This window comes from Lithobates pipiens, unplaced genomic scaffold (assembly GCF_037356315.1).
Source record: "Lithobates pipiens isolate NorthernLeopardFrog02 unplaced genomic scaffold, aLitPip1_a1.2 Scaffold_25, whole genome shotgun sequence".
In the NCBI taxonomy this organism is placed as follows: domain Eukaryota; kingdom Metazoa; phylum Chordata; class Amphibia; order Anura; family Ranidae; genus Lithobates; species Lithobates pipiens.
This window is the reverse complement of record NW_027507787.1, coordinates 229,093,652-229,119,599: the sequence shown is the minus strand read 5'-3', so window position 1 is coordinate 229,119,599 and position 25,948 is coordinate 229,093,652. Positions and strand designations below refer to the sequence as shown.

Sequence of the window (25,948 nt, the reverse complement as noted above, 5' to 3'; positions counted from 1 at the left end):
TAGTGCACTAAGAGGACATACCAAAAATACAGGGTACAACCGAAATTTAAATATGTGCAAACATAGGTGCAAAGTAGTTCAATGAGATCGTAGCTAGGAAATTATATGTGTGTATATATATATATATATATATATATATATATATATATATATATATACCTCAGAAGTGACCAGGAAAAATCAACTAAAATATGTGCTATACCAAAAAATATATCAACAGTGTTAACGTGTACACGATATAAACAAATAAATGTACATATACAGAACCAAAGAGCCAGGTTAAATTAATAATGTGAAAAAATTACTAGATAAAAAATGACTAAATAAAAAATGAAATTAAAGAGGTAGTGGATACGTGAATGGTCACAGGTGCAAAAAAGTGTAAAAAATGCTAAAAAGTGCGGGGAAACAAAACAGTGCAAAAAATGTGAAAAGTGCAAAAAGAGCAATGGCCTCAGAGTACACAAAAAATCACAAGAAATGACCACTACATGTACTGTGGCTGACATAAAACATCCTTAAAAATAGATAAAAGTCCACTTCAAATAATTAGCAGGAGGTAATTATATACACTCTCTAAGTCTTCAAGCAGGTGGAACTTAAAAGTAACTGGTGCTCAAGACAGGTAATTCGGTGACTTCCATGCTCACCCCCTCAGGTCCCCACTCACCGGATCCCTATGCCCACAAGGGGCGAAAGAACGTGTCTGTCTCAAGGTGCAGGAGTTGGTCAGCCCAGAGAGGAATGTCCACCCTTTTTCTTCTTCCTCTGATGCACAGAGATTCCAATAGGCCGGTGATTATGGGTCAATATATCCTCAGGGAAATAAAAAAGGTCTCATAGTGTAGTAACTACAGGTCACAAACACTTAAGTTCAAAAATTAGGCTTTATTTGTTTACAGGCCGGAATCCGGTGAAAAATGTGTATATAAAAAATATATAAAAATACAAAAACGGAAACTTACAAAACCATGGACCCACAGGAAGGGTAATAGTAACATACAGATGTATATCTCAGGTTCAGTACCAGGCTGAGATTAAACTACATCCCAGAGATAAAAATAAAAATATATAAATAAAAATAAAAGAAAAAAATAATAAAGATAAAAATAAAAATAGAGACTGCACAAATCCCTCAGGGTGATCAGATGCATGCAACGGGGGTCATCAATATAGGTTGCCTATCCGCAGGGGTCACAGAAAAAGGCCCAGAGCTGACACCCCTAGGGGGGACCACCCTCCGTTGACGCTCCGGAGAACAGTATATTCCGTTCACGGTTCATGTGCAAGAACCAAGCCGGGGAACGAGCGGAGGAATAGGCAGGGAGATAGCGTGCATTCCAGGCTGCGTTCCACCCAGCTCGCCAGACCGGAAGTGACATGGTGTGCGTGGCTACGTCGTATGCGTTTCGTCATAGGACGTCTTCAGTGACGACGTCCCTAGGGATGTCAGCTCTGGGCTTTTTTCTGTGACTCCTGCGGATAGGCAACCTATACTGATGACCCCCGTTGCATGCATCTGATCACCCTGAGGGGTTTATGCAGTCTCTATTTTTATTTTTATCTTTAATATTTTTTTCTTTTATTTTTATTTATATATTTTTATTTTTATCTCTGTGATGTAGTTTAATCTCAGCCTGGTACTGAACCTGAGATACACATCTATATGTTACTATTACCCTTCCTGTGGGTCCATGGTTTTTTAAGTTTCCATTTTTGTTTTTGTATATATTTTTTATATACACATTTTTCACCGGATTCCGGCCTGTAAACAAATAAAGCCTATTTTTTGAACTTAAGTGTTTGTGACCTGGAGTTACTACACTATGAGACCTTTTTTATTTCCCTGAAGATATATTGACCCATAACCACCGGCCTATTGGAATCTCTGTGCATCAGAGGAAGAAGAAAAAGGGCGGACGTTCCTCTCTGGGCTGACCAACTCCTGCACCTTGAGACAGACATGTTCTTTCGCCCCTTGTGGGCATAGGGATCCGGTGAGTGGGGACCTGAGGGGGTGAGCACAGAAGTCACCGAATTACCTGTCTTGAGCACCAGTCACTTTTAAGTTCCACCTGCTTGAAGACTTAGAGAGTGTATATAATTACCTCCTGCTAATTATTTGAAGTGGACTTTTATCTATTTTTAAGGACATTTTATGTCAGCCACAGTACATGTAGTGGTCATTTCTTGTGATTTTTTTGTGTACTCTGAGGCCATTGCTCTTTTTGCACTTTTCGCATTTTTTGCACTGTTTTGTTTCCCTGCACTTTTTTGCATTTTTTTACACTTTTTGCAATTTTTTGCACCTATGTTTGCACATATTTAAATTTCGGTTGTACCCTGTATATTTGGTATGTCCTCTTAGTGCACTACACACAGTGGTATTGATAAGCCATACATTGCAATACTGCTCAAAACTTATGTCAATGGAATACAGACCTTCCATCTATCTGGCCTAGCGTTCCCCTGTGGGATAAGGCTGGCCACTATTATTATTGGGGTAATGCTGATGACTGTTATCCTCTGGTAGATACTGAGTATCAGTTTATATTTACAGTATATTTTTTTTCCTGAATTTCTTCTTGCCTACTTCCTTGTGATTTTTTTCTTGCCTACTTCCTTGTGATTTTCTCTATTACTAGTGGTGTTCAGGGTTATTTCTGGTCCCTTTGTAATACATTAAGAACCAGTAGACATCACTGATTTTAGAGCTGTCCAGTTATCTAGGATAGTTTTACCTAGAATTTCATTTATTACAGGTAGCGCCTGGGGCCCTCAATATATAATTTTACAGCAATCTCGCATTACTATTGTGGGGGTGGGAGAAAAAGGTAAATTCCTTGACTCCTACATTATGTGCTCTCCAGGTATCAACTAATTGATATTCTAATAAGCCGTTGGAGAGAGACCTGGGAAAGGCTTTAGTGGTAGCTGTTAAAGAGGAGGGGTCAAGTGTTGCATTGGGGACCATGTTGAAATCTCCTCCAGTGATCATGTGAGGAGATTGATAATTGGACAATTTGTCAAAGAATAATTTAAAAAGGAGGCAGGGGTGTCATTTGGAACATAAACTCTCGCAATAGTTAATTCTCTATTGTGTATGACTCCTTTTATAATGACGTACCTGCTTTCTCTGTCATTATAGCTATGTTTCACCTCCATTAGGAAAGAAGAATGCAGGAATATGGCAGCGCCCCTGCTTTTAGCTGAATGAAGGGAGTAAAAAGCGTGGGGAAAATTTTTGTGAAAAAATCTTGGATGTAAGGATTGGGAGAAAGGGGTTTCCTGGATTAAAATAATTTTGGCCTCTATTTGTTTATAATAGGCAAAGGCCTTGCGTCTCTTAATGGGTGAATTAAATCCCTTAACGTTATGGGAAATGCAAGTAATTGCCATAAGGGACGTAATATTGGGCTATCCACAGAAAGGTGATCCAAAATAAATATAGGAAGGGGACAGTACGGTGGCATAATCGAGACCCTTCAAGAACTAAAAGGGGGACCGCCATCTTCCCAAGGACAATAATAAAAACATCAATCAGACCATTTCTGCAAGACATGTTAGGAGCATAAAACATGCGTATCTCAAGAAAAGCTCTCAGGGAGGAAGCGTGATTTAGGCTGTAAACTGACCGACCCAAACTAGATAACCAAATTAAACATATAACTATAAAAAAACAAACAGTCCATTGACCTTAGGAAAATCCCAAGTATTATCTGTCAAACTGGATCAGTTAAAAGAAAAAAGGCTTTACCTGAAAACAAGAAAAAAAACATTTAGCGAGACAACATAGTCTCAAACCCAGCTAGTTTGCCCACCTCGCACCATGGTATGGAAAGGGTAGAATCCGAAGGGCTGCAAAAAAAAAATTCCTTTCCTTTGCAGCACCTTCCACGTATGAAGGTAAAACTTCTGCTGGGTGGGGAGAGCATGCAGCGGCTCCAAGGGACAAAGTCTTGAGTAGATGGGTTAAACTGTCCGGTGCAACTTGCTGTGAGTGAGGGTAGATATATCATGAGATGATCATCGAGGCTACTCTGCGTTACAATCTCCGACTTCGTATCGAATTCCGCGCCTATCTTTTCTGGGTGGTGGAGTCTGCCAAATCGGTGCTGGTCTAGGAGTCGAAGGTGGTCTATGCACTTGGGTTTCACGCATCTTTGTGAATGAGAGAACCTTTTTGGAGGAGGGAGAGATTGTGCCTTTATTGTGGCTAGGCAGGACACTTTTTGAAGTCTTGTCCTACCCGTCCAAGAAACGCCCGAACCTTGAGGTCCTGTCACGGACAGACCTTAGGTGGCGTTGTTTCATCCCCAGTTATCCAAAAGGATAAGCCCCTGGTTTCGGTTACCCTTTCTTGGGTTGAGATGTCCGTCGAGATACAGGCTCTAATTGACTCTGGGGCTGCAGGCCTGTTCATTGATGCTGCCTTTGTATTGAAGCACTCGATTCCGCTGCAGCTGCGGGACACTCCACTTGCCATTGCGGCTCTTGATGGGAGACCCCTACACCATGAGATAATACAATTCCAAGTTATTTCCTCACCTAAGTTTCTGCTGGTTATTGGTTGTCCTTGGTTACAGAGGCACAACCCATCTTTTGATTGGCTCCATGCTGAGGTTCTCTCTTGGTTGCCACAATGCAGTAAGACATGCTTCCAGAAGGTAGCCAAGGTCCTGTGCACCTTTTCACTCTCCTCCCTGCCGGAGGAGTACCGCAATGTCTTTGGCAAGGGTCAAGCCGGTAGTTTGCCTCCACACCGGCTGCATGATTGTGCAATTGACATTCAACCTAGTTCCATACCCCCTAGTGGCCGAGTTTACCCTTTGTTGGTCTTGGAGGATAAGGCCATGGAGGAGTATGTTACAGACGCACTTTATCGAGGTTTCATCCACAAATCCTCTTCTCCTGCTGGTGCTGGTTTCTTCTTCACGAAGAAGAAGAATGGTGAACTGAGACCTTGTATTGATTATGGGGGTCTCAATCGTTTCGCGATTAAGAATGCCTATCCGATTCCGTTGATTACGGAGTTATTTGACCGCCTCAAGGGAGCAACGTTTTTCACAAAGCTCGTTTTGAGAGGGGCATACAATCTTGTGGATTAAGGAGGGCGACGAGTGGAAAACTGCGTTTAATACCAGAACAGCCCATTATGAGTACCTCGTAATTCCTTTTGGCCTTTGTAACGCCCCTGCAGTTTTCCAGGAATTTATTAACGATGTCCTCTGAGATTTGTTGCAGTTATTTGTGCTGGTTTAGCTTGATGATATCCTCATATTTTCCAGGTCCCCGGAGAGCCACCACACAGATGTCTGTCATGTGCTTCAGAAACGAAGACAGAACACTCTCTATTGTAAATTGGAGAAGTGTGAGTTCCATCGTGAACAGGTTAAATTCCTGGGCTATGTCATTACCACTGCTGGTTTTTCGATGGACCCAGATAAACTTTCAGCAGTCCTACAGTGGCCCGACCCATGGGTTTATGCCCTCTGCAGCGTTTCCTGGGCTTTGCCAATTATTATCAGAAGTTTATTCTTCTCATCTCTGGTCAAACCTCTGACTGACATGACCAGAGTGGATGGTAACCCACAGAGTTGGTCTCTGGAGTCCATTAAGGCCTTTGAGAGTCTCAAGACCGCCTTTGTTTCTGCTCCTGTGTTGGCACATCCTTATCCTACGTTACCTTTTATTCTTGAGGTTGATGCTTCTGAGACTGGTGTTGGAGCCCTTCTGTCTCAACGTCCTACCTCTGAGAGCGCTTTGCATCCTTGTGGCTACTTTTCCAAGAAATTGGCACCTGTGGATTGCAATTAAGAGATTGGTGACTGAGAGCTGTTGGCAATCATTTTAGCCCTGAAAGAATGGAGACCTCTCCTCAAAGGTACCACTGTGCCGGTTCTCATTCTTACTGACCATAAGAATCCCACATTCTTGTCTGAGGCTCCCCCAGAAGGGCTCGATGGGCTCTTTTCTTGTCACGTTTCAATTACATTGTCTCATTCTTATCCGGTACAAAGAATGTAAGGCCGTGTCATGACAATTTTCCTCCACTTCCAAGTTGGAGTCGGTTCTGGTTCCTGTGATTCCTCCTGATCATATTCTGGCTATGGTTCGCACCAGTCTCGCTTCTCCTTTGGGTGACAAAACTCTTGCAGCTCTGGCCCATGCTCCTCCTGAGAAATCTTGTGACCGCTGCTTTGTCCCAGAGAGTCACCGTACTGCCATGCTCCAGACTTACCATTCTCCAACCTTCCAGTGGGCTTCCTACAACCCATACCCAATTGAGAGAGACCCTATACCCACCTGTCTATGGATTTCATTGTGAAGTTACCCAACTCCCAGGGCAACACAGTTATCCTTATAGTGGTTGCCCGGTTCTCAAAGATGTGTCATTGCATTCCGCTAAAGAAGTTGCCCTCTTCGAAGAAATTGGCTTCCATTTTTGCTCAGGAGATCTTTCGCTTACATGGGCTATCCAAGACAGGGGTAGTCAGTTTGTGTCCCATTTCTGGTGAGCCTTTTGTGCAGAGTTGGGAATTCAGTTTGCTTTCTCCTCTGCGTATCACCCGCAGTCTAATGGGGCCGCAGAACGAGCCAATCAGTCCTTGGAGCAATTCATACATTGCTATTTTTCTGACCATCATAACAACTGGTCAGACCTATTACCATGGGCAGAGTTTGCTCACAACAGTGCCTTGAATTCTGCTTCCTGATTGTCCCCGTTTATGGCAAATTATGGTTTCCAACCTTCCATACGAATAAGTGAAGAATGTGGCACTAACCAAAGTGCAGAAATGAATAAATATTTATATAAATACTAAATAACATCGCTCACACACCTGACAAGTAAGCGTGTAGAACAGAAAAGGCAAGTGCAAGTGAAAATAAAAATAACAAATCTTCTCTACTCTTCTTTAGATCACTGGTAAAGTGCATTAGTGCCACAGATTCCAAAAAGCCATCTAAAATAACATCCAATGTGTTTATAAGGCGCATCAAGTGAAAAAATGTATGACAATTCTAGTCTAATGATATACTGTAATGACATACATAAAAAAGAAATGTGAAAAATAAACATTTCTGAATAATTCCACTGTTCTCCTGGAGTGTAATGCCGCGTACACACGACCGGACTTTCCAACAGCAAAGGTCCGACGTTTTTTCCAACGGACTTTCGTCGGACTTCCGACAGACTTTCTGAACGAACAGACTTAGACACACACAATCACCAAAGTCCGACGGAATCGAACGTGATGACGTACGACTGGACTACAATAAGGAAGTTCATTGCCAGTAGCCAATAGCTGCCCTAGGGTCGGGTTTCAGCCGCCGGCCTAGCACTTAGACGAGCAGATTTTTTGATAGGAACTGGGTGTGGGAACACATTTATATGTTGGCAGCTTCTTCCATACTTTTATATCCTAGTCTATACAGTTTGGTTTTGCGCATTAGTTCTCCCATTTCTTCATATTTCAACCTTCCATGTTGCCTGACTCGTTTGTTCCACAGAGTATTCTTGCATTAGAGGAGCATCTCCGTGGCCTTTGCTCAAGTTGGGCACAAGTCCAGGAGGCTTTGCGACATGCTAATGATAGGTACAGACTCCATGCTGACCGCAGAAGCCTGCCTGCACCTTCCTACCAGGTTGGGGACAGGGTCTGGCTGTCATCTTGCAACCTCTGTCTTCGTGTTCCCTCACTGTGCATTGGAAAGGGTACAGTCTGGAGGAACGCTCTTGGGTCTCATCCTCGGACGTACATGCCCCTGTCCTCCTCCACGATTTCCATAGATGTTTTCCCCTCAAGCCCGGTGGTCCTCCGAGGGGGAGGGGTCATTGAGGAGGGGGTACTGTCAGGGCTGGGCTCAACCCTTGCTTCTCTAAGTGGGCCACTCGGCTGTCGGTTAATTGCCAGCTCCTATCTCTCAATACTCAGCTGTTGATGATATCCTGCTCATCAGTCCTGCCTACTTAAGCCGCCCAGCCCAGCGGAGCTCTGCCTTTGCCTTGGTCAACATCACAGAGATGCTCTCCTTCATTCCTGTTCAAGACTTGCTTGGCTGACATCCCTTCTGGCTCCAGGTCCTGCTTGCTGTTACTACGCTAATCTCTGGCTCACTGACGTTTGGCTTGTCTGACTATGTATTCCAGTTACTGAACTTTGGCTATGTTTTGACTGTGGTTGTTCTATTTTACTTTTATTATTAAACAAGTGTTATTTAACTTTATTTCTGTCTCGGTCTGATTCATGGTTTCTGACAATTCATTACTGCATTTGACTTGCAGTGATCATCTATAAATACATGAATGGCAGATCCTCTACTAGTGGAATTCATGATGTTACATCACATGACTCAATGGAATTTGAATTAATCATGATAAACAGTACAGTTAAAGTTACAAACCACTTTGACCTACAGGTAAGCCTAGATTAAGGCTTACCTGTAGGTCCAAGAAATATCTCCTAAATCTACACGGTTTAGGAGCTATTTACTAAAAGACAGTGACAGCTGTCTATGGCGTATGCGGCATTAGCGGCATGCCGCTGCTAACGGCGATATGCCGTTACTGGCGGCTCCCGTGCGCATGGAGTGACGTCATCACTGCTCTGGCGCTGTGAGGCCCTCAATTCACCCTCCCAATTCTGATGGCATGTGGCCTGGTACGGTTCAGGGGGGGGCATTCTCTCCCCCCCTGTTCCTGAGGCCTGCCAGGTTGTATCAATGAACTTTTATATGTGTTGCGGACCGACAATTCATTATAGCCGCGAGTAGTTTTAAATGACTTTTTTTCCTTTAGAAATGTAATTTTGCTGTTCTAAACATGGGAAACAGGCATACTATAGACACCCCCCAGGTACGGAATTTAAAGGAATATTACACTTTTATTGTTTCACTTTAAGCATTATTAAAATCACTGCTCCCGAAAAAACGTCTGCTTTTTAAACTTTTTTTGCATTGATACATGTCCCGTGGGGCAGGACCCAGGTCCCCAAAAATTTTTTATGACAATACCATGCATATAAGTCTTTAAAATTAGCACTTTTGATTTCTCCCATAGACTTTTAAAGGATGTTCTGCGGCTTTCGAATTTGCAGCAAACACCCAAAATTGTTCGCTGTTCGGCGAACTGGCGAACAGCCAATGTTCGAGTCGAACATAAAGCTCATCCCTGCTGCAAAGTATTGCATCAAAAATTGTAATTACACGCCCCTGTTAAACAGAACCAAAAATGCTCTTACAAGCTATCAGCATGACCATTGAGGAGTCACTCAGCATAACAGGATAGTCAATCAGCATCAGCATAGGACAGGCGCACCATGTGATCGTTTACAAAGCCTCGCCAGCACTGAATGTGCGTTCTGAAAGAATGCTGGATGCAGGACAGGCCAGTAGATCAATTGCATACTGTGCAAGCTCTGGCCAGTGATCCATCCTCAAGACCCAGTAACCCAGAGGATTGGGTTTTCCCGGTGGGAAAGGTGTCCAAGTCTTATCTTGTCCCTAGGTATTCCTGCACCATGTAAATCAGACGCTGGCGATGGTTGCTGGAACCGATCATACCTTGGGGGTGCAGACTAATAAATTGTCTGAACGCATTGGTCAGACGGCTAACTTCTCCACCGCTCCTTCTGTGACTGACCGAAGCCTCAGCAACACGTTGTCCAGGACTAGGAATTTGTAACCTCCCAATCTCTGGGAACGTGTTGCACAGACCTTTCTGCAAGGCCTCCCGAAGATGTTTCATCCTCTTCTCCCTCTGCGACGGCAAGATAAGGTCTGCAACCTTACCCTTGTAAGGTGGCTCAAGGAGGATTGCCAGCCAGTAATGATCCCTCTCCTTGATCCAACAAATATGAGGATCCTTCCACAGGCTTTGCAGGATCAGGGAAGCCATGCAGCGTAGGTTAGCTGAGGCATTCCACCTGGAGTCCTCCAGGTCACTAAGGACAACATGATCCGCAGCTACCTCCTCCCAGCCACCTACAAGTCCATGGGTTTCTTGGGACTGTAAATTATCCCTTAAAAACTGCTGCTGATGTTGACTTCTAGGCTCCACCTCCATGCTGACACAATCCTCCTCCTCCTCCTCTTGCTGTGTGATCAGCAGGCCAGCAGGAACACTGTCTGGATAAAGGGGGCCTTGAGAGGTAAGGAAGTCCTCCTCTTCCTACCTCTGTTCTGCCTCAAGTGCCCTGTCCATTATTCCACACAGCGTGTGCTCCAACAGGTGGACACGAGGGACAGTGTCACTGATGCATGCACTGACACTGCTCATCATCCTCGTGGCCTCCTCAAATGGTGACAGGACAGTGCATGCATCCCTGATCACGGCCCACTGGTGTGGGGAAAAAAACAAGCTCCCCTGACCCTGTCCTGGTGCCATAGTCGCATAGGTACTCATTGATGGCCCTCTGCTTTGTGTGCAGCCACTGCAGCATGGCCAACCTTGAGTTCCACCTGGTGGGCATGTCACAGATTAGGCGGTTCTTGGGCAGGTTAAATTCCTTTTGGAGATCAGCCAGCTGAGGACTGGCATTATATGACTGGCAGAAATGCACACAGACTTTCCTGGCCTGCCTCAGGACATCCTTTAAGCTCGGGTACCTGCCCAAGAAGCGCTGCACCACCAAGTTAAGGACGTGAGCCAAATAGAGCACATGGGTCAGTTGTCCCTGTCAGAGGGAAGAGAGGAGGTTGGTGCCATTCATGGTTTAAGCTGGCTTGGCGTCAACCACCTCTCAGCCTGCCCCTGCAGATCTGACAGAATCTCTGCCCCAGTGTGGCTCCTGTCCCCCAAGCACACCAGCGCAAGCACCGCATGGCATCTTTTTGCCTGCGTACTTGCGTAGCCCCTTGAATGCCTATGGAGCACCGCTGGTTCCGAGGACAAAGCACAGGAAGAGGCCATGGCGGAAGAAGAAGAGGAGGGGGTGGAGGAGAGAGGTATGTCAGAATCACCAGTAGTAGCATTTTGGAGGCGTGGTGGCGGAACAACCTCCAACACTACTGCACCTTGTCCTGCATCCTTCCAAGCTGCCAGCAGAGTGAAATGGTGAAAGATAGGTAATGTCCCTCTCCATGCCTGCTGGACCATGAGTCAGCGGTAATATGCACCTTACCGCTGACCACCCTGTCCAGCCAGGCCAAGACATTGCCTTCTACATGCCGGTAGAGAGCCAGAATCACCTTCTGTGAGAAAAAGTGGCGTTTGGGAACCTGCCACTGAGGAACCGCACATTGCACAAACTCACGGAAGTGTCCGAGTCTACCAACTGAAAAGGCAGCAGTTGAAGTGCTAGCAATTTAGCCAAGCTAGCATTCAACCGCTGGGCATGTGGATGGCTGAGTGTGAACTTCTTTCGGTGGTGCAGCAGCTGAGGCAGGGAAATTTGCCTGGTACAATCTGACGTCGGTGTACAGATAGCAGATTGCCCGCAAGTCCTTGGCTGTGACACACCTAATTCTTCACCTTCATTCCTCTCAGTGCAGGTTTCAGAGAGGACTGAAGGTATAGTGGGGTTGGAGATCCCAGCTGATGAGGAGCATGGAGAGGTCCGCTTTGTTCTTTGGTGTGGGTCTTAGGTACGCTTGCCAACGAACTGCATGGCAGGTCGACATATGTCTGGTCAGGCATGTGGGGCCCAAGCGCCTGATGTTTTGGCCATGCGAGATACACTTGAGACATATTTTGCAAATAGCAGCGGTGCGATTTGATGCACTTGTCTCAAAAAAGGCCCACACCAAAGAACTTTTGGAATAATGCGCAGAGACAGCAGCGCCCTCCACATGCGGAGCTCTGCGATGTGATGCAGTCGATGTGCTGCCCTTAAGCTGGCCCCTGGAGGGCATCCTGCCTCTTTGGGGATGTGCCTCCTCCTCCTCTCTCCTATCAGGCACCCACGTGGAGTCAGTGACCTCATCATCCCCTCCCTCCTCATCACCGGAGCAAACTGTCCTTCTTGGGTACCCACACTCTTTGGGCTCACGTTACTGCCTTCCTCTAGCTGGGTACCATCATCAGAGCCTTTATAACGCTGGGCATCCTCCCGGAGCATGTACCCAACACTGTGGTCAAACAGTTTGGGGGGCTCCTCAGGAGGACATGGTGGGGCTAGGGAAGGAGTGACTGATGCCATTGAGCCGAGGGAAGAGGCCGCGTTGGCAGCTGCTTTGCCAAAGTACCCTGAGCCTGGGTGAGAGAGGACGAGGAGGATGAGGACGTCTTGGTCATCCACTCTACCAAGTCTTCGGCATGTTGCAGCTCAACGCAGACAGCTGCCCAAAAAAAGGAAAAGCGTGTCTCACGGTCACGTGCTGATGAAGATGCACCATGTCCATGACCAGCACTGTTGCCTCTAGACACAGAACCTTGCCCTCTTTTATTGCTCGTGACTGTCTGCCTCTCCTTGTTGGCTTTCCGGATATACTAATGGCCTGCAGGGAGATGTAGCTGCACAAAGCTGGGATGTATATAGATATATATAGATTATGCTGCAGCTAGCAGAATCAACTGCCTGCCTGTAGTATTATTAGTATGAGAACACTGGCAATTGTATTCAGGTAAGCTTTAGGTGCACACTGTGCAAGAGACACTAAAACTAAATACTGCAGCCCCCTGCCTGTATTTGTATGAGAACACCAGCAATTGTATTCAGGTAAAGATTTAGGTGCACATTTTGCAAAGGATACTAAAACAAAATACTGCATCTCCCTGCCTGTATTTGTATGAGAACACCAGCAATTGTATTCAGGTAAAGCTTTAGGTGCACACTGTGCAAAGGACACCAAAACAAAATACTGTAGCTCCCTGCCTGTATTAGTATGAGAACACCGGCAATTGTATTCAGGTAAAGCTTTAGGTTCACACTTTGCAGAGGACACAGTACACTAGGTGAAAATACTGCAGCTCCCTGCCTGTCAGTATATTATGAAGAGAATAACAGGAACAGATCTAGCTAAACTGAATACAGTGTATAAATATATATATATAACACACCTGGGATGCATACTGTATATACCCTCTACACACTGTAACTGAAGCTAACTGACTCGGCTGCCTACTCTATCTAACTCAAATTAAATGACACTGTCTCTCTCTCTCTCTATGTCTTTACCCACCGCCGCAACACACTACACAAGGCCGCCACGCAGGTGGCCTTATATAGTGTGGGACATGTACTAAACCCCCTGAGACATAAAGGGTGGCTTTGGCCAGTCATGGCTCTCCATTTTTTTTCTGCGCTGTGATTGGCCAAAGCAGGCGGGTCATAGTTCATGCTTAGCTAATCAACAGCCAGCAATGTACTGCGATGCCACAGTGAATCATGGGCCGTGACGTACCGCTTGAATTTGGTGCGAACAGCCCATAATGTTCGGAATTCGGTGAACAGCCGAACAGACGATGTTCGAGCCGAACATGGGTTCGACACGAACTCGGAGCTCATCTCTAGTCACCACCAGTAACCCTTTGTTTCCCCTATGACTCTCATAGGGGTATATGTTTGTTTCTGTTCTTACCACAAGGCCTCCCTCCTCCCCACACGCTGATAAAAAAAAAATATTTCCAATATGTCCCTTGGCCAGAATTTGATCAAACAAATTAATTCTGTCAAGTCAAGTTTGCGCCAAACTAACCAAATTTCTTCCAGTACTTGTTGAATCAGCCACATTTCCGGTCAGTGTATGACCAGCTTTATACTGGGAGAGGGAGGGATAGTGTGAAGAAAACCTATTGCTTTGGAGTGGACTGTGATATCAGTCTTACACTGTGAATATGCTTACAGGAGGTTAGCCTTCATGCATGACCTCATCAGTATGCCAGTGTTTCTTCAATGTCCAGTTAGAATCTGGGGCAGGTCTTGGACCAGGCAGTACTGCTTTACTGCAGTGCTGTGAGCAGGCAGGTTATATAACTTTACCGTCTGGTGGGGAGCATAATATTAGCTTCACAGAACTGAAAATCCTTTGACAGGTAAAGCAGTTCACCTATAGGGATGAGCTTCGTGTTCGAGTCGAACGTACGTTCGACTCGAACATTGGCTGTTCGGCCGTTCGGCGAATTCCGAACGTTTGGGCCGTTCGCGTCAAAATTCGAGTGACGCGCGCGCGGACCACAATGCACTGCGGTGGCGCAGTGCATTGCTGCCCCATGATTGGCCAAGCATGCACTGTGACCCCGCATGCTTGGCCAATCGCAGCGCCGGCAGCGAGGAGAGCCATGATTGGCCACAGGCATCCTGCCTGTGGCCAATCATAGCTCGGGCTGTGTAGTGCACGCCCCACACTATATAAGGCCGCCTTTGAGGCGGCCTCCTGTAGTGTGTTACTTAGCATCTGAAGCAGCGGGTGTTCTGTGTACCTTCAACACAGTACACACCAATCGTTTTTGGCTGATTTCCTATCTTGCTGCTGTGTAGTGGTTGTTGTCTGTGCCCTGACTGCAGTATACACCACTATATTCACCTCACCTATATAGCTAGTGATCTAGCTTTAACCACTTAACTGCCCATTGCCGATTAACGGCTTCAGGGCGGTTGTTTAACTCTGAGAGGCCGTTAATTAACGGCCTCCCAGAATTCTGCTCTCACGTGCCCCGAGGTGCGCGCACTCGAGAGCATCCGTGACCGCCGGGTCCACAGGACCCGGCGCATCACGGATCACGGTAAACGGCCACTCATATCGCCCGTTTACCACGTGATTGCTCCGTCAAATGACGGAGTGATCACTTGGAAACAAACCGGCGTCATGTTATGACGCCGGTTCCTCCCTCCCCTCTCTGTACCGATCGGTACAGCGGAGGGGAAAGAGATCGGTGTCAGCAGCGATGTGGGCTGCATCTACAGTGCCCACATCGCTGCTCACCGAATTTAACCCCTCAATTCCCTGCCAATACTCTGCAATACCAGTGCATACTCTGCAGTACCCTGCCATTACTCTGCAGTACCCCGCCATTACTCTGCAGTACCCCGCCATTACTCTGCAGTACCCCGCCATTACTCTGCAGTACCCCGCCATTACTCTGCAGTACCCTGCCATTACTCTGTAGTACCCCCCAATACTCTGCAGTACCCTGCTATTACTCTGTAGTACCCCGCCAATACTCTGTAATACCCTGCCATAAATTGCCATACCCAGCCATACTCAGAGATACCCAGCCATACTCGGTGATACCCTGAAATACCCAGCCATAGACGCCCCCCACCCCTCACCGCCCCCCGGTGCTTCTACCAACTCGCCAGTACGATCAAAGCCAGAATCTTTTTTTTATTTTTTATTTCAGGCTTCCCAGCCTAGAGGTGAGATGTGGGGTCATATTGACCCCCCAGATTTCACTGTAAAGAGGACCTGTCACCCCATATTCCTATTACAAGGGATGTTTACATTTCTTGTAATAGGAATAAAAGTGATCAAAAATATATTTTTGGGGAAAAAAATGTCAAACTAAAATAAATAAAGTAAAATGAACAATAAAAAAAAAATTAAAAAAATAAAGCGCCCATGTCCCCATGTGCTCGCATGTGCCACACATGTGAGGTATCGCCGAGAATGTTAGAGCGAGAGCAATAATTCTAGTCCTAGACCTCCTCTGCAACTCAAAACATGTAACCAGTAAAAAAAAAATTTAAAGCGTCGCCTATGGGGATTTTTTAAGTAGCGACGTTTGGCGCCATTCCACGGGCATGTGCAATTTTGAAGAGTGACATGTTTGATATCTATTTACTCAGCATAACTTCATCTTTCACTTTATGCAAACATTGGGCTAACAAGTGGTTAATAATAGAGCTTGCAGTCAGTAGTGTTAGGAGATAGTGCGTGCTGTCTGCGTGCTCTGTACCCAGTATATACCGCTATAATATAGGGCTATACCGCTATAATATACTTTCAAACATCCAACTTACAAACATCTCCTACTTGCAAACGCAAGGAGACAGCAGCAAGTGAGATGAAAAAAGATGGACGACAAAACAAATTATACAGGGGTGATAACCCTTCCCTATGTTTTCCAAAAAGCTTAAAAATAGTTTTTTTGACTGGAGCTACACTTTAAAAATGTACCGGTTGAAAATGACAAACAGATTCAACTTAACACAACAAACCTACACAGTCCCTGTCTTGTTTGCACCGCCTGTATACTGCTGTTCTGAGTATATAGGGCCTGGGGGCCACACGCATTTCCTTTTTTTAATATGGGTACGGGGTTCCCCTTAATATGCGTACAAGACCCAAAGGGGCTGGTAATGGGCAGGGAGGGCTACCCATGCCATGTTTCTCAATGATTTTCAACCATATTGCAGGAACCAGATATAACATTAAAACCGCAAGCAGTTTTAAATGGGGTTATTTCCGTTTAATGTCATTTTGTGCAGGGACTGTTCTAAACACGGGAAACACGTGGCACTTCACAGGCATACTACAGACACCCCCCAGGCACCATATTTAAAGGAATATTTCACTTTTTTTTTTCACTTTAATCGCCATTAAAATCAGTGCTCCCGCCAAAATGGCAGTTTTTAAAACTTTTTTTTGCAGTGACCCATGTCCCCTGAGGCAGGAGTCAGGTCCCCAAACCCTTTTTAGGACACTATCTTGCATATTAGCCGTTAAAATTAGCACTTTCCAATTCGAACGTTCGAGTCCCATAGACTTCAATGGGGTTCTAACGTTTGTACCGAACGCGGGGGTCGTTCGCAAGTTCTGGTGCGAACCAAACCGGGGGGTGTTCGGCTCATCCCTATTCACCTATATATAGTTTGATTATGAGCTATGCTGTTTACCAGAAGTTTTAACAAACGATTACAGGCAATGCAGCAAACAAGTGAAGCACTAATTCACTGCTTCTGAAGCAAATGCTGCCTATGGCTCATGCAATCCTTCATATGCTAGTCAAAGGTCTACTAGTGGCAATGTCTTCCAGTACCTATGGTGTGGAAAATGTTCTATATCAGTTAGTCTGTTTGGATGTGGCCTTGGCTCTCCTCTGAAAAGCGATCCACAGTGTATCACTTTTCTGAGATGTTTGACAGGTGGCGAGGAGCCAATATTGGGTGCATTTGGTGGCAGTACTAACCGTGGAATGCAAATCCAGGGTTACATTTTTGCAGTGGTCAAAAAATGGCAAGTCAATAACTGAAACTGGCTGCCTTTGCAGCTAAAGGGGGGGTGGTAAAAATGCAGTCAATCACCTGTTTTTGCCAATCACTGACCGCAAGTGTAAACAAAACCTTACTCCGATATTTCTTTCTTTGTGCAGCAAATTATCAGTGTGTGCTGTGCACAGAATGAACACACTGTAGTGTCATTCTGTTACCTAGGTGGTCACCTCTGTGCTTACTACAGTTAACTGGCTTACAGCAACATATACCCCCCCCCCCCCCACCAAACCCTCAAACCTGTTTCCAAAACAACACAGTACTATGGAAGTTTATAAAAAATACAGAAGGCGCACATTAAAGCCACTGTAGCGTTCATTGTAACTACAAGACACCGGAGCTCCTCCCTGGAATGTGTTTCACTCACAAAAAAATTACGCTCCACAAATCAACTCCTTATGAATAACAGGGAGCCCATGTGAGTCCTCCAGGATCTTTGCGTTACATTCCAAGCATTCACTGTAATGGTTTGTTGTATGTTTTGCTTTTTCCTAAATTGCACTGGAGAAGGAGGCAGGCCATGGGGAGCCTGAAACAAGCACCTTGTACCCCATCCACATACTCATTTATTTATTTTTATCCACTTCCACTTCCCCATTTCATTAGTATTTCAATTCTTATTTTATATTTGTACTTTATTCTTTAACCACTACAATACAGGGCACTTTCACCCCCTTCCTTCCCAGCCCAATTTTCAGCTTTCAGCGCTCTCGCTCTTTCAGTGACAATTGCGCGGTCATGCTACACTGTACCCAAATGAAATTGTTATCATTTTTTTCGCACAAATAGAGCTTTATTTTGGTGTTATTTATTCACGACTCCGTTTTTTTTTTTTTGCGATATAAGCGCAAAAATAGCGGAAATTTGGAAAAAAAACTATATTTTCTTTTTTCTATTTGAAAAGAAATCCAATAAAATCAAATTTTGTCATAAATTTATGCCAAAATGTATTCTGCTACATGTTTTTGGTAAAAAAAATTCCGTTAAGTGTATAATAATTGGTTTGTGTGATCACGGACATATGTACGCAAATGATCATGTACATATGTGTGCAGGTGATCACGTACATATGTGTGCAGATAATCATTGGGACATGTGATTTTAGTGGGACATATGTGGGGGACATGTTTTTATTATTAGGGACATGTGTTTTTATTATTTGGGGACATGTATGTTTTGGGGACATGTGTGTTTTGGGGACATATGTGGGGACTGTGTTTGTACTGTGTGGTGTGTTGTGTGTGTACACTACACTGATGATCAGTGAGTAAAAAGCTGTAAAAAGCAGCCCATACTCACTGATCATCAGCCGGCTGCAGCGATCTGCTCTCTTCTCCTCAGCGGTGACTTCCGTGTGAGGAGAGGAGAGCCGATTGCCTAGCAACCGGCTGTTTGTTTACATCACATGACGGCCGTGATTGGACACGGCCGTCATGTGATCAGGAGGGCCAATCACAGAGCCCTCCTGCCGATCTGAGATGTGCCGTGTCCGGGTGACACGAGCACATCGGGATCGCGCCGCTGCGCGGGCGCGCGCGCGCGCGATCCCGCTGCTCCTGAATGACGTTCCCAAACGTCCTATCAGGAGCAGGCGGCTCCCACCCGGCCGTATATACGCATTGGCCGGGTGGGAAGTGGTTAATCTAATGACTTGGTAATATTATAAATTTTTGTCTAATATTTTAAAAGCGTCTAACAAGTATTACATTTACCAAAACAAGTACTTTTATCTGTTTCTAGGAGAAAAATCCACAACCGGTACAGAAAACCATATATATAGATATGCTGCATGCAAGGATGGCTGGGTCTATTACAGGGGCAAATGTTACTATTTCTCAGAAAAGCGTGATACATGGAACAACAGCCAGAGCTACTGCATATCAAACCATTCATCCCTGGCAAATATTGATAGTAAAGAGGAACTGGTGAGTTGTAATTCATACAATTCCGGTCTTTAACCTGGCATTCAGCATGATCATAATACAATTCTATTACACTCTATATGTAGCACTGACCCCAGAAGGAGCTGCTGGTTTTATTGGGCTTACCGTCACCTTCTTGAGTGCTTCTCCATCTAGGGGTTCCCATGGTAGATGGCCCAAAGAAATGTGGAAACTGACACTGAACCTTTTTTTGGGTTATTTATTTGAAACAGAAACAGAGTCTCTCAGTTTAGGGTAAAGGGTTAGGAGTAAGTTCAGGTAATTTAGACTGCAAAAGGGATAAGTCCCTTATAGGAAAAATCCAGAGAATAGCAACCGTTTCACAGCTGGATTTTACAACCCCCGGATAGACCTCCTCTCACTAGGCAGCCGGTAGGGTGTTAAGCAAAGTCTCTGCCACAGACTTGAGCGTTACTGAGGAACATAGACAAATTTAAAGAGCTATCATATGGTACCAGTATCTCTCAGCCGATCCGGCAATACCGTACGAGTGTAGATCCATGCAGTGTCCTTCAACTAAGCCTCCAGGCTCCTTCAGAGAAGCCAGCCTTGCACACGGCCTTCTCCTGAAGAATCCTCCTCTGGGGTTTCTCCAGTTGCTGGGGCTCTCCCTTAGATGAGATGGCACCGGACCACCTTTGGATCAATAGACCCCAAATCCATTCAGGCCTGTCCCTGCAATTGCGCTGCCTCGGGCCAGCCAGCCTGAGACTCGAAATGCATGGTTCCGCACCTTAGGCCAGGAGGGCCATGGGGCTGGTCAGGAGGACCGGAACGAAACAGACAGAAAATAATCTCCGGAACCCAGAAGCACGTGATGTTGGTACCTTAAATACCACCTCCCAGAATGCACAGCAGAACACTCTCACTGGGCTGGTTCTGAGAGAATCGGTGGCATTCAACACCCCCAGCTAGACTGCATTCTTACTTTTGCCGGCGGGGGTAGTGACACCTGCGGTCAAGGAGAACTTAGTGCAACCCAGCTGGACTGGTACTGAAACCATAAATTTAGAAAATTAGTCCCAAAACCCAACTGTGGTTTCAGGAAAATTTTACTTTGAAAAACATATAGCGCATGCCATCAGGAGTTAGCGCTACATATACATAGAACACTACACCCCCAACATGACCCTCCACTGGACATGATCATAAGGCTGCTTTCACACTGGGGCGAGAGCAGCGTCGGCGGTAAAGCGCCGCTATTTTTAGCGGCGCTTTACCGTCGTTTTAGCGGCGGTGTGCGGGCGCTAGCGGGGTGGTTTTAACCCCCGCTAGCGGCCGAAAAGGGGTTAAACCCGCCCGCAAAGCGCCGCTGCAGCGGCGCTTTGCCGGCGGTATTGCCGCGCTGTCCCATTGATTTCAATGGGTAGCAGCGGTATAGGAGCGGTGAATACACCGCTCCTTCACCGCTGCAAAGATGCGGCTGGCAGGACTTTTTTCACCGTCCTGCCAGCGCATCGCTCCAGTGTGAAAGCCCTCCGGCTTTCACACTGGAGTTAAAGGGGTCGTTTTTTTTCAGGCGTTACACAGGCGCTATTTTTAGCGCTGTAACGCCTGAATACCGCCCCAGTGTGAAAGCAGCCTAATACAAATCTATTACACTCTATACATAGAACACTACACCCCCAACATGACCCTCCACTGGACATGATCATAATACAATTCTATTACACTCTATACATAGAACACTACACCCCCAACATGACCCTCCACTGGACATGATCATAATACAATTCTATTACACTCTATACATAGAAAACTACACCCCCCCCCCCCCAACATGACCCTCCACTGGACATGATCATAATACAATTCTTTTTTTTTTTTTTTTTTTTTTTTAGGTGATAATATTTATTTAGCTTTTAATATTTACCCATCTTTTACCCATGCTATTTTTTTTTTTCCAAAAATTTTTTATTCAAGTTTTATCAAGTGTCTACAAACATTGGTTACACGGTATATGACAAGTCTTGCATGTAGTACAGAAATATAATTGACCTTAATACATACAATGCATATGCAAAACTGATTGAATATAACGTAGAAATAGAGAATTAAATGAAGTAAGACAAAATATATTAGAGTAAAATAGAATAAAAATAAAATAAAGTAAAATAAAATAAAATAAAATAGATTCTGTTGCAGTTTTACATAGGCCAAGTAAATAGACAAACGGTTATGCCCTCCAAATATGAGGGAAGATAAAAGTGGGACAGGTATCATTGTTAGATTTAAAAAAGAAAATAGCACACCAGTGTATAGTAGAAACTAAAAAAAACAAGCAAAAAAGAAAGACAAAATAATAAAGTCATAGGCTGAACAGCATTGAGTCTATTGTGCAGAACATCATCTCCGGTCACCCCTGCTGGGATCTGACTGTGACCGGTGACGGGACCGAGTAGGGATTCTTAAAAGAGTGATAGTCAAGACCTAACTGCCGTTGATAGAGCATTATTTTCGAGGCAATAATTATGTAGAACAGCTGTTCTCTGGAGGAGAGAGAAGAAGGGGAGGGAAGAAAAGTCAAATGGTCCTTGGAGTTACGGGATAAGCAGAGTGCGGTTATCAGGAAGGGGGTTGTGTGTTGGGGTAGAGTGGGTTTGTCCAGGAAGCCCAGAAGATCTGAAGTGTTTCCAAACAGCCCAAGTGTGCCCGTAAATGTTCGGGGTATCTTTGGCCTGATGGATAAGTTCTTCCATTTCCGAAATTTTGTCTACCTTTTTATCCAATCTGTTATGGTAGGGGGAGACGTAGATCTCCAGAGCACCGGGATGCATAAGTTGGCTGCGTTAATGAGGTGAATGGTCAGGGATTTGGTGTAGCTCCGTGTTGTAGTAGGACTGTAATGTAGTAGGAATTGGGCGGGGGTCAAGTCAGGGGAATAGGTGGTAATTTGAGAGATCAATCTGTGTATTTCAATCCAAAACATTTGCAGTAGGGGGCATTCCCACCAAATATGGAGCAAAGTGCCCAAAGCATTATTGCATCTCCAGCATGTCGGGGGAACCGCTGAGGCGAATTTATGAATTTTGTCAGGAGTTCTATACCATTTAGCATAAAGTTTGTATCGGTTTTCCTGAGTTGAGACGTTTACAGAACCTTTGTGTATATTGTGAAATATTAATTCCCAATCCGCCGGAGAGAGATCTAGGTGCAAGTCGGATTCCCATTGTTGGACAATTTTGTCCGTTTTGATCTCATGGGATGAGAAAAGGAGCGTATAGACTGTGGATATAGCATGTCTTTGAGGTTCAGTACTAGCACATAAGGATTCAAAGGGTGTAAGATCTCTATGCCATTGAGCACCAAGTTTCGAATTCTGGAAGAAATGTCTCAACTGCAAATATTTGAAGAATGGGATTTGGTATTTTGGGAAAGCGGAGACCATAAGTTGATGGGATAGGAGTACGCCCTTGTGGAAGAAGTTAGAGGCTCTTGGCTTAGGGCCAGAGGGTGTAGTATGTGGTGGACGAAGAGGAAGACCCGGTGGAAAATCAGGGTTTTGACTCAGTGGGGTCAATGGGCCATAAGTGGGAACCAGCTTTAGATGTGAGCATGCTTGGTGAAACCGCAGGAGTGAAGCTTGTATAAAGGGGTGAGTGGAAAGCTTGCGTGGAATGTGGGATTTATGTATCCAAGGTAGATTTTCTAAAGGGAGGCAAGAGAAAGTTTACTCCAATCCAACCCAATCTTTGTGAAGTGTATGGGAGTGCCAATCTAGAATTCTGTTTAAGTGGCAAGCAAGATAATATTTTTGTATATCTGGGACTCCGAGGCCTCCAAAGTTTTTGGGAAGCATAAGTTTTTGCCAGCTGATTCTAGATTTCCCGGATTTCCAGATAAAAAGTCTACTCAATTTGTTGTATGAGCGAAAAAAGGAAGGTGGCAAATTAATAGGGATAGCCTGAAGTATATAAAGTATCCTTGGCAAAATGTTCATTTTTAATATGGCCATTCTACCAAACCAGGAGAAGGGACCAAGTTTCCATTTCTGTAAATCAGTTTGGATAGAATGAAGGAGTGGCTGAAAATTTTTAGTATAAAGGGAATTTAAGGTGGAGGGAATTTGTATGCCCAGGTAAGTAATGGAATCCCTTTCCCATCCAAAGGGGAAGTTGAGAGTACATTGATTTACTAATGAGGGCGGTAGGGAGATGTTGAGAGCCTTTGATTTATTGAAGTTAATTTTCAAGTTGGAGAGGGTTTGGAAAAGATTAAAATCGTTTAATAAGTTGGGAATAGAGGTGATGGGGTCTGACAGGAAGAGCAGGATGTCATCAGCATATGCTGCTATTTTATACGTTTTATGTTTAATTGGCACTCCTTTTATGTCCGGATTGTCCCTGAGATTACGGAGTAGAGGTTCCATCGTGAGTATAAAAATTAGAGGTGAGAGGGGGCATCCCTGGCGAGTACCATTGAGGATGGAGAAGGCGTTCGACAGGCGACCATTAATTTTGATTTTAGCCGTGGGGGACGAATAGAGGACCATGATCATCCGCAGTAATTGTGGTGGGATTCCTATTGTCCGAAGAGTTTCCTCCATGTAGTCCCAAGCCACCCTGTCGAACGCCTTCTCCGCGTCAAGGGATAGCATAAAGTCAGGAGTGGCCGTGGTGGTGAGCCAGTGATGTATATTTATCGCTTTTGTGGTATTGTCCCTCGCCTCCCTACCAGGGACAAAACCAACTTGATCCAGGTCAATTAATTGAGGGAGGTGGGGCAGGATACGATTGGCTAAAATTTTGGCGTATATTTTGAGATCCACATTAAGTAGGGAGATGGGGCGGTAGTTAGTTACTAATAAGGGGTCTTTATTAGGTTTAGGGATAAGGGTGATATGGGCTTCTAAAAATTATTTTGGTAAATCGTCGGTTTTTGAGAGGTGGTTGAAGGTATTGACCAAATGAGGGAGTAAGGGATCTTGGAAAGTCTTATAGTAGCTTAGAGGGAAGCCGTCAGGTCCGGGGCTCTTTCCAGGCTTCATTTGTTTCAGGGCATGTATAGTTTCAGCAACAGTGATTGGAGCGTTCAAGGCTTCGGACTCTTCACTTGTGAGAGGGGTGGGAGCGTATTGTTGCAAGAATGTGCGAATAGAAGTCTCACGATCTATCAAGGAGTTAGGTTGTTGGGGGGAGGGGAGGTGATACAGTTCTGAGAAATAATGGACGAATTTGTCTATTATGTCCTCCGTTTTGGAAATTTTCCCACCCGTACATAATACAATTCTATTACACTCTATACATAGAACACTACACCCCCAACATGACCCTCCACTGGACATGATCATAATACAATTCTATTACACTCTATACATCTATTACACTCTATACATAGAACACTACACCCCCAACATGACCCTCCACTGGACATGATCATAATACAATTCTATTACACTCTATACATAGAAAACTACACCCCCCCCCAACATGACCCTCCACTGGAAATGATCATAATACAATTCTATTACACTCTATACATAGAACACTACACCCCCAACATGACCCTCCACTGGACATGATCATAATACAATTCTATTACACTCTATACATAGAAAACTACACCCCCCCCCCAACATGACCCTCCACTGGAAATGATCATAATACAATTCTATTACACTCTATACATGGAACACTACACCCCCAACATGACCCACCACTGGACATGATCATAATACAATTCTATTACACTCTATACATAGAACAGTAAACCCCCCAACATGACCCTCCATTGGACATGATCATAATACAATTCTATTACACTCTATACATAGAACACTACACCCCCAACATGACCCTCCACTGGACATGATCATCATACAATTCTATTACACTCTATACATAGAACACTACACCCCCAACATGACCCACTACTGGACATGATCCTCATACAATTCTATTACACTCTATACATAGAATACTACACCCCCAACATGACCCTCCACTGGACATGATCATAATACAATTCTATTACACTCTATACATAGAAAACTACACCCCCCCCCCCCCCCCCCAACATGACCCTCCACTGGACATGATCATAATACAATTCTATTACACTCTATACATAGAACACTACACCCCCAACATGACCCTCCACTGGACATGATCATAATACAATTCTATTACACTCTATACATAGAACACTACACCCCCAACATGACCCTCCACTGGACATGATCATAATACAATTCTATTACACTGTATACATAGAACACTACACCCCCAACATGACCCTCTACTGGACATGATCATAATACAATTCTATTACACTCTATACATAGAAAACTACACCCCCCCCCCCCAACATGACCCTCCACTAGACATGATCATAATACAATTCTATTACACTCTATACATAGAACACTACACCCCCAACATGACCCTCCACTGGACATGATCATAATACAATTCTATTACACTCTATACATCTATTACACTCTATACATAGAACACTACACCCCCAACATGACCCACCATTGGATATGATCATAATACAATTCTATTACACTCTATACATGGAACACTACACCCCCCAACATGACCCACCACTGGACATGATCATAATACAATTCTATTACACTCTATACATAGAACAGTAAACCCCCCAACATGACCCTCCATTGGACATGATCATAATACAATTCTATTACACTCTATACATAGAACACTACACCCCCAACATGACCCTCCACTGGACATGATCATCATACAATTCTATTACACTCTATACATAGAACACTACACCCCCAACATGACCCACTACTGGACATGATCCTCATACAATTCTATTACACTCTATACATAGAATACTACACCCCCAACATGACCCTCCACTGGACATGATCATAAT

The 25,948-nt window shown here is 44.7% G+C and overlaps 1 protein-coding gene across 2 annotated transcripts in view; it reads left to right on the top strand.

Moving 5' to 3' along the window:
* LOC143930937 (C-type lectin domain family 2 member B-like) overlaps nucleotides 1–25,948 on the top strand; it is a 107,143-nt gene that overhangs the window by 55,536 nt on the left and 25,659 nt on the right. For both annotated transcript variants that reach the window (XM_077455627.1, XM_077455628.1), the window contains exon 4: nucleotides 18,894–19,078. In XM_077455627.1, coding sequence (XP_077311753.1) covers nucleotides 18,894–19,078 — 185 coding nt within the window. The remainder of the gene's footprint in view (nucleotides 1–18,893; nucleotides 19,079–25,948) is intronic.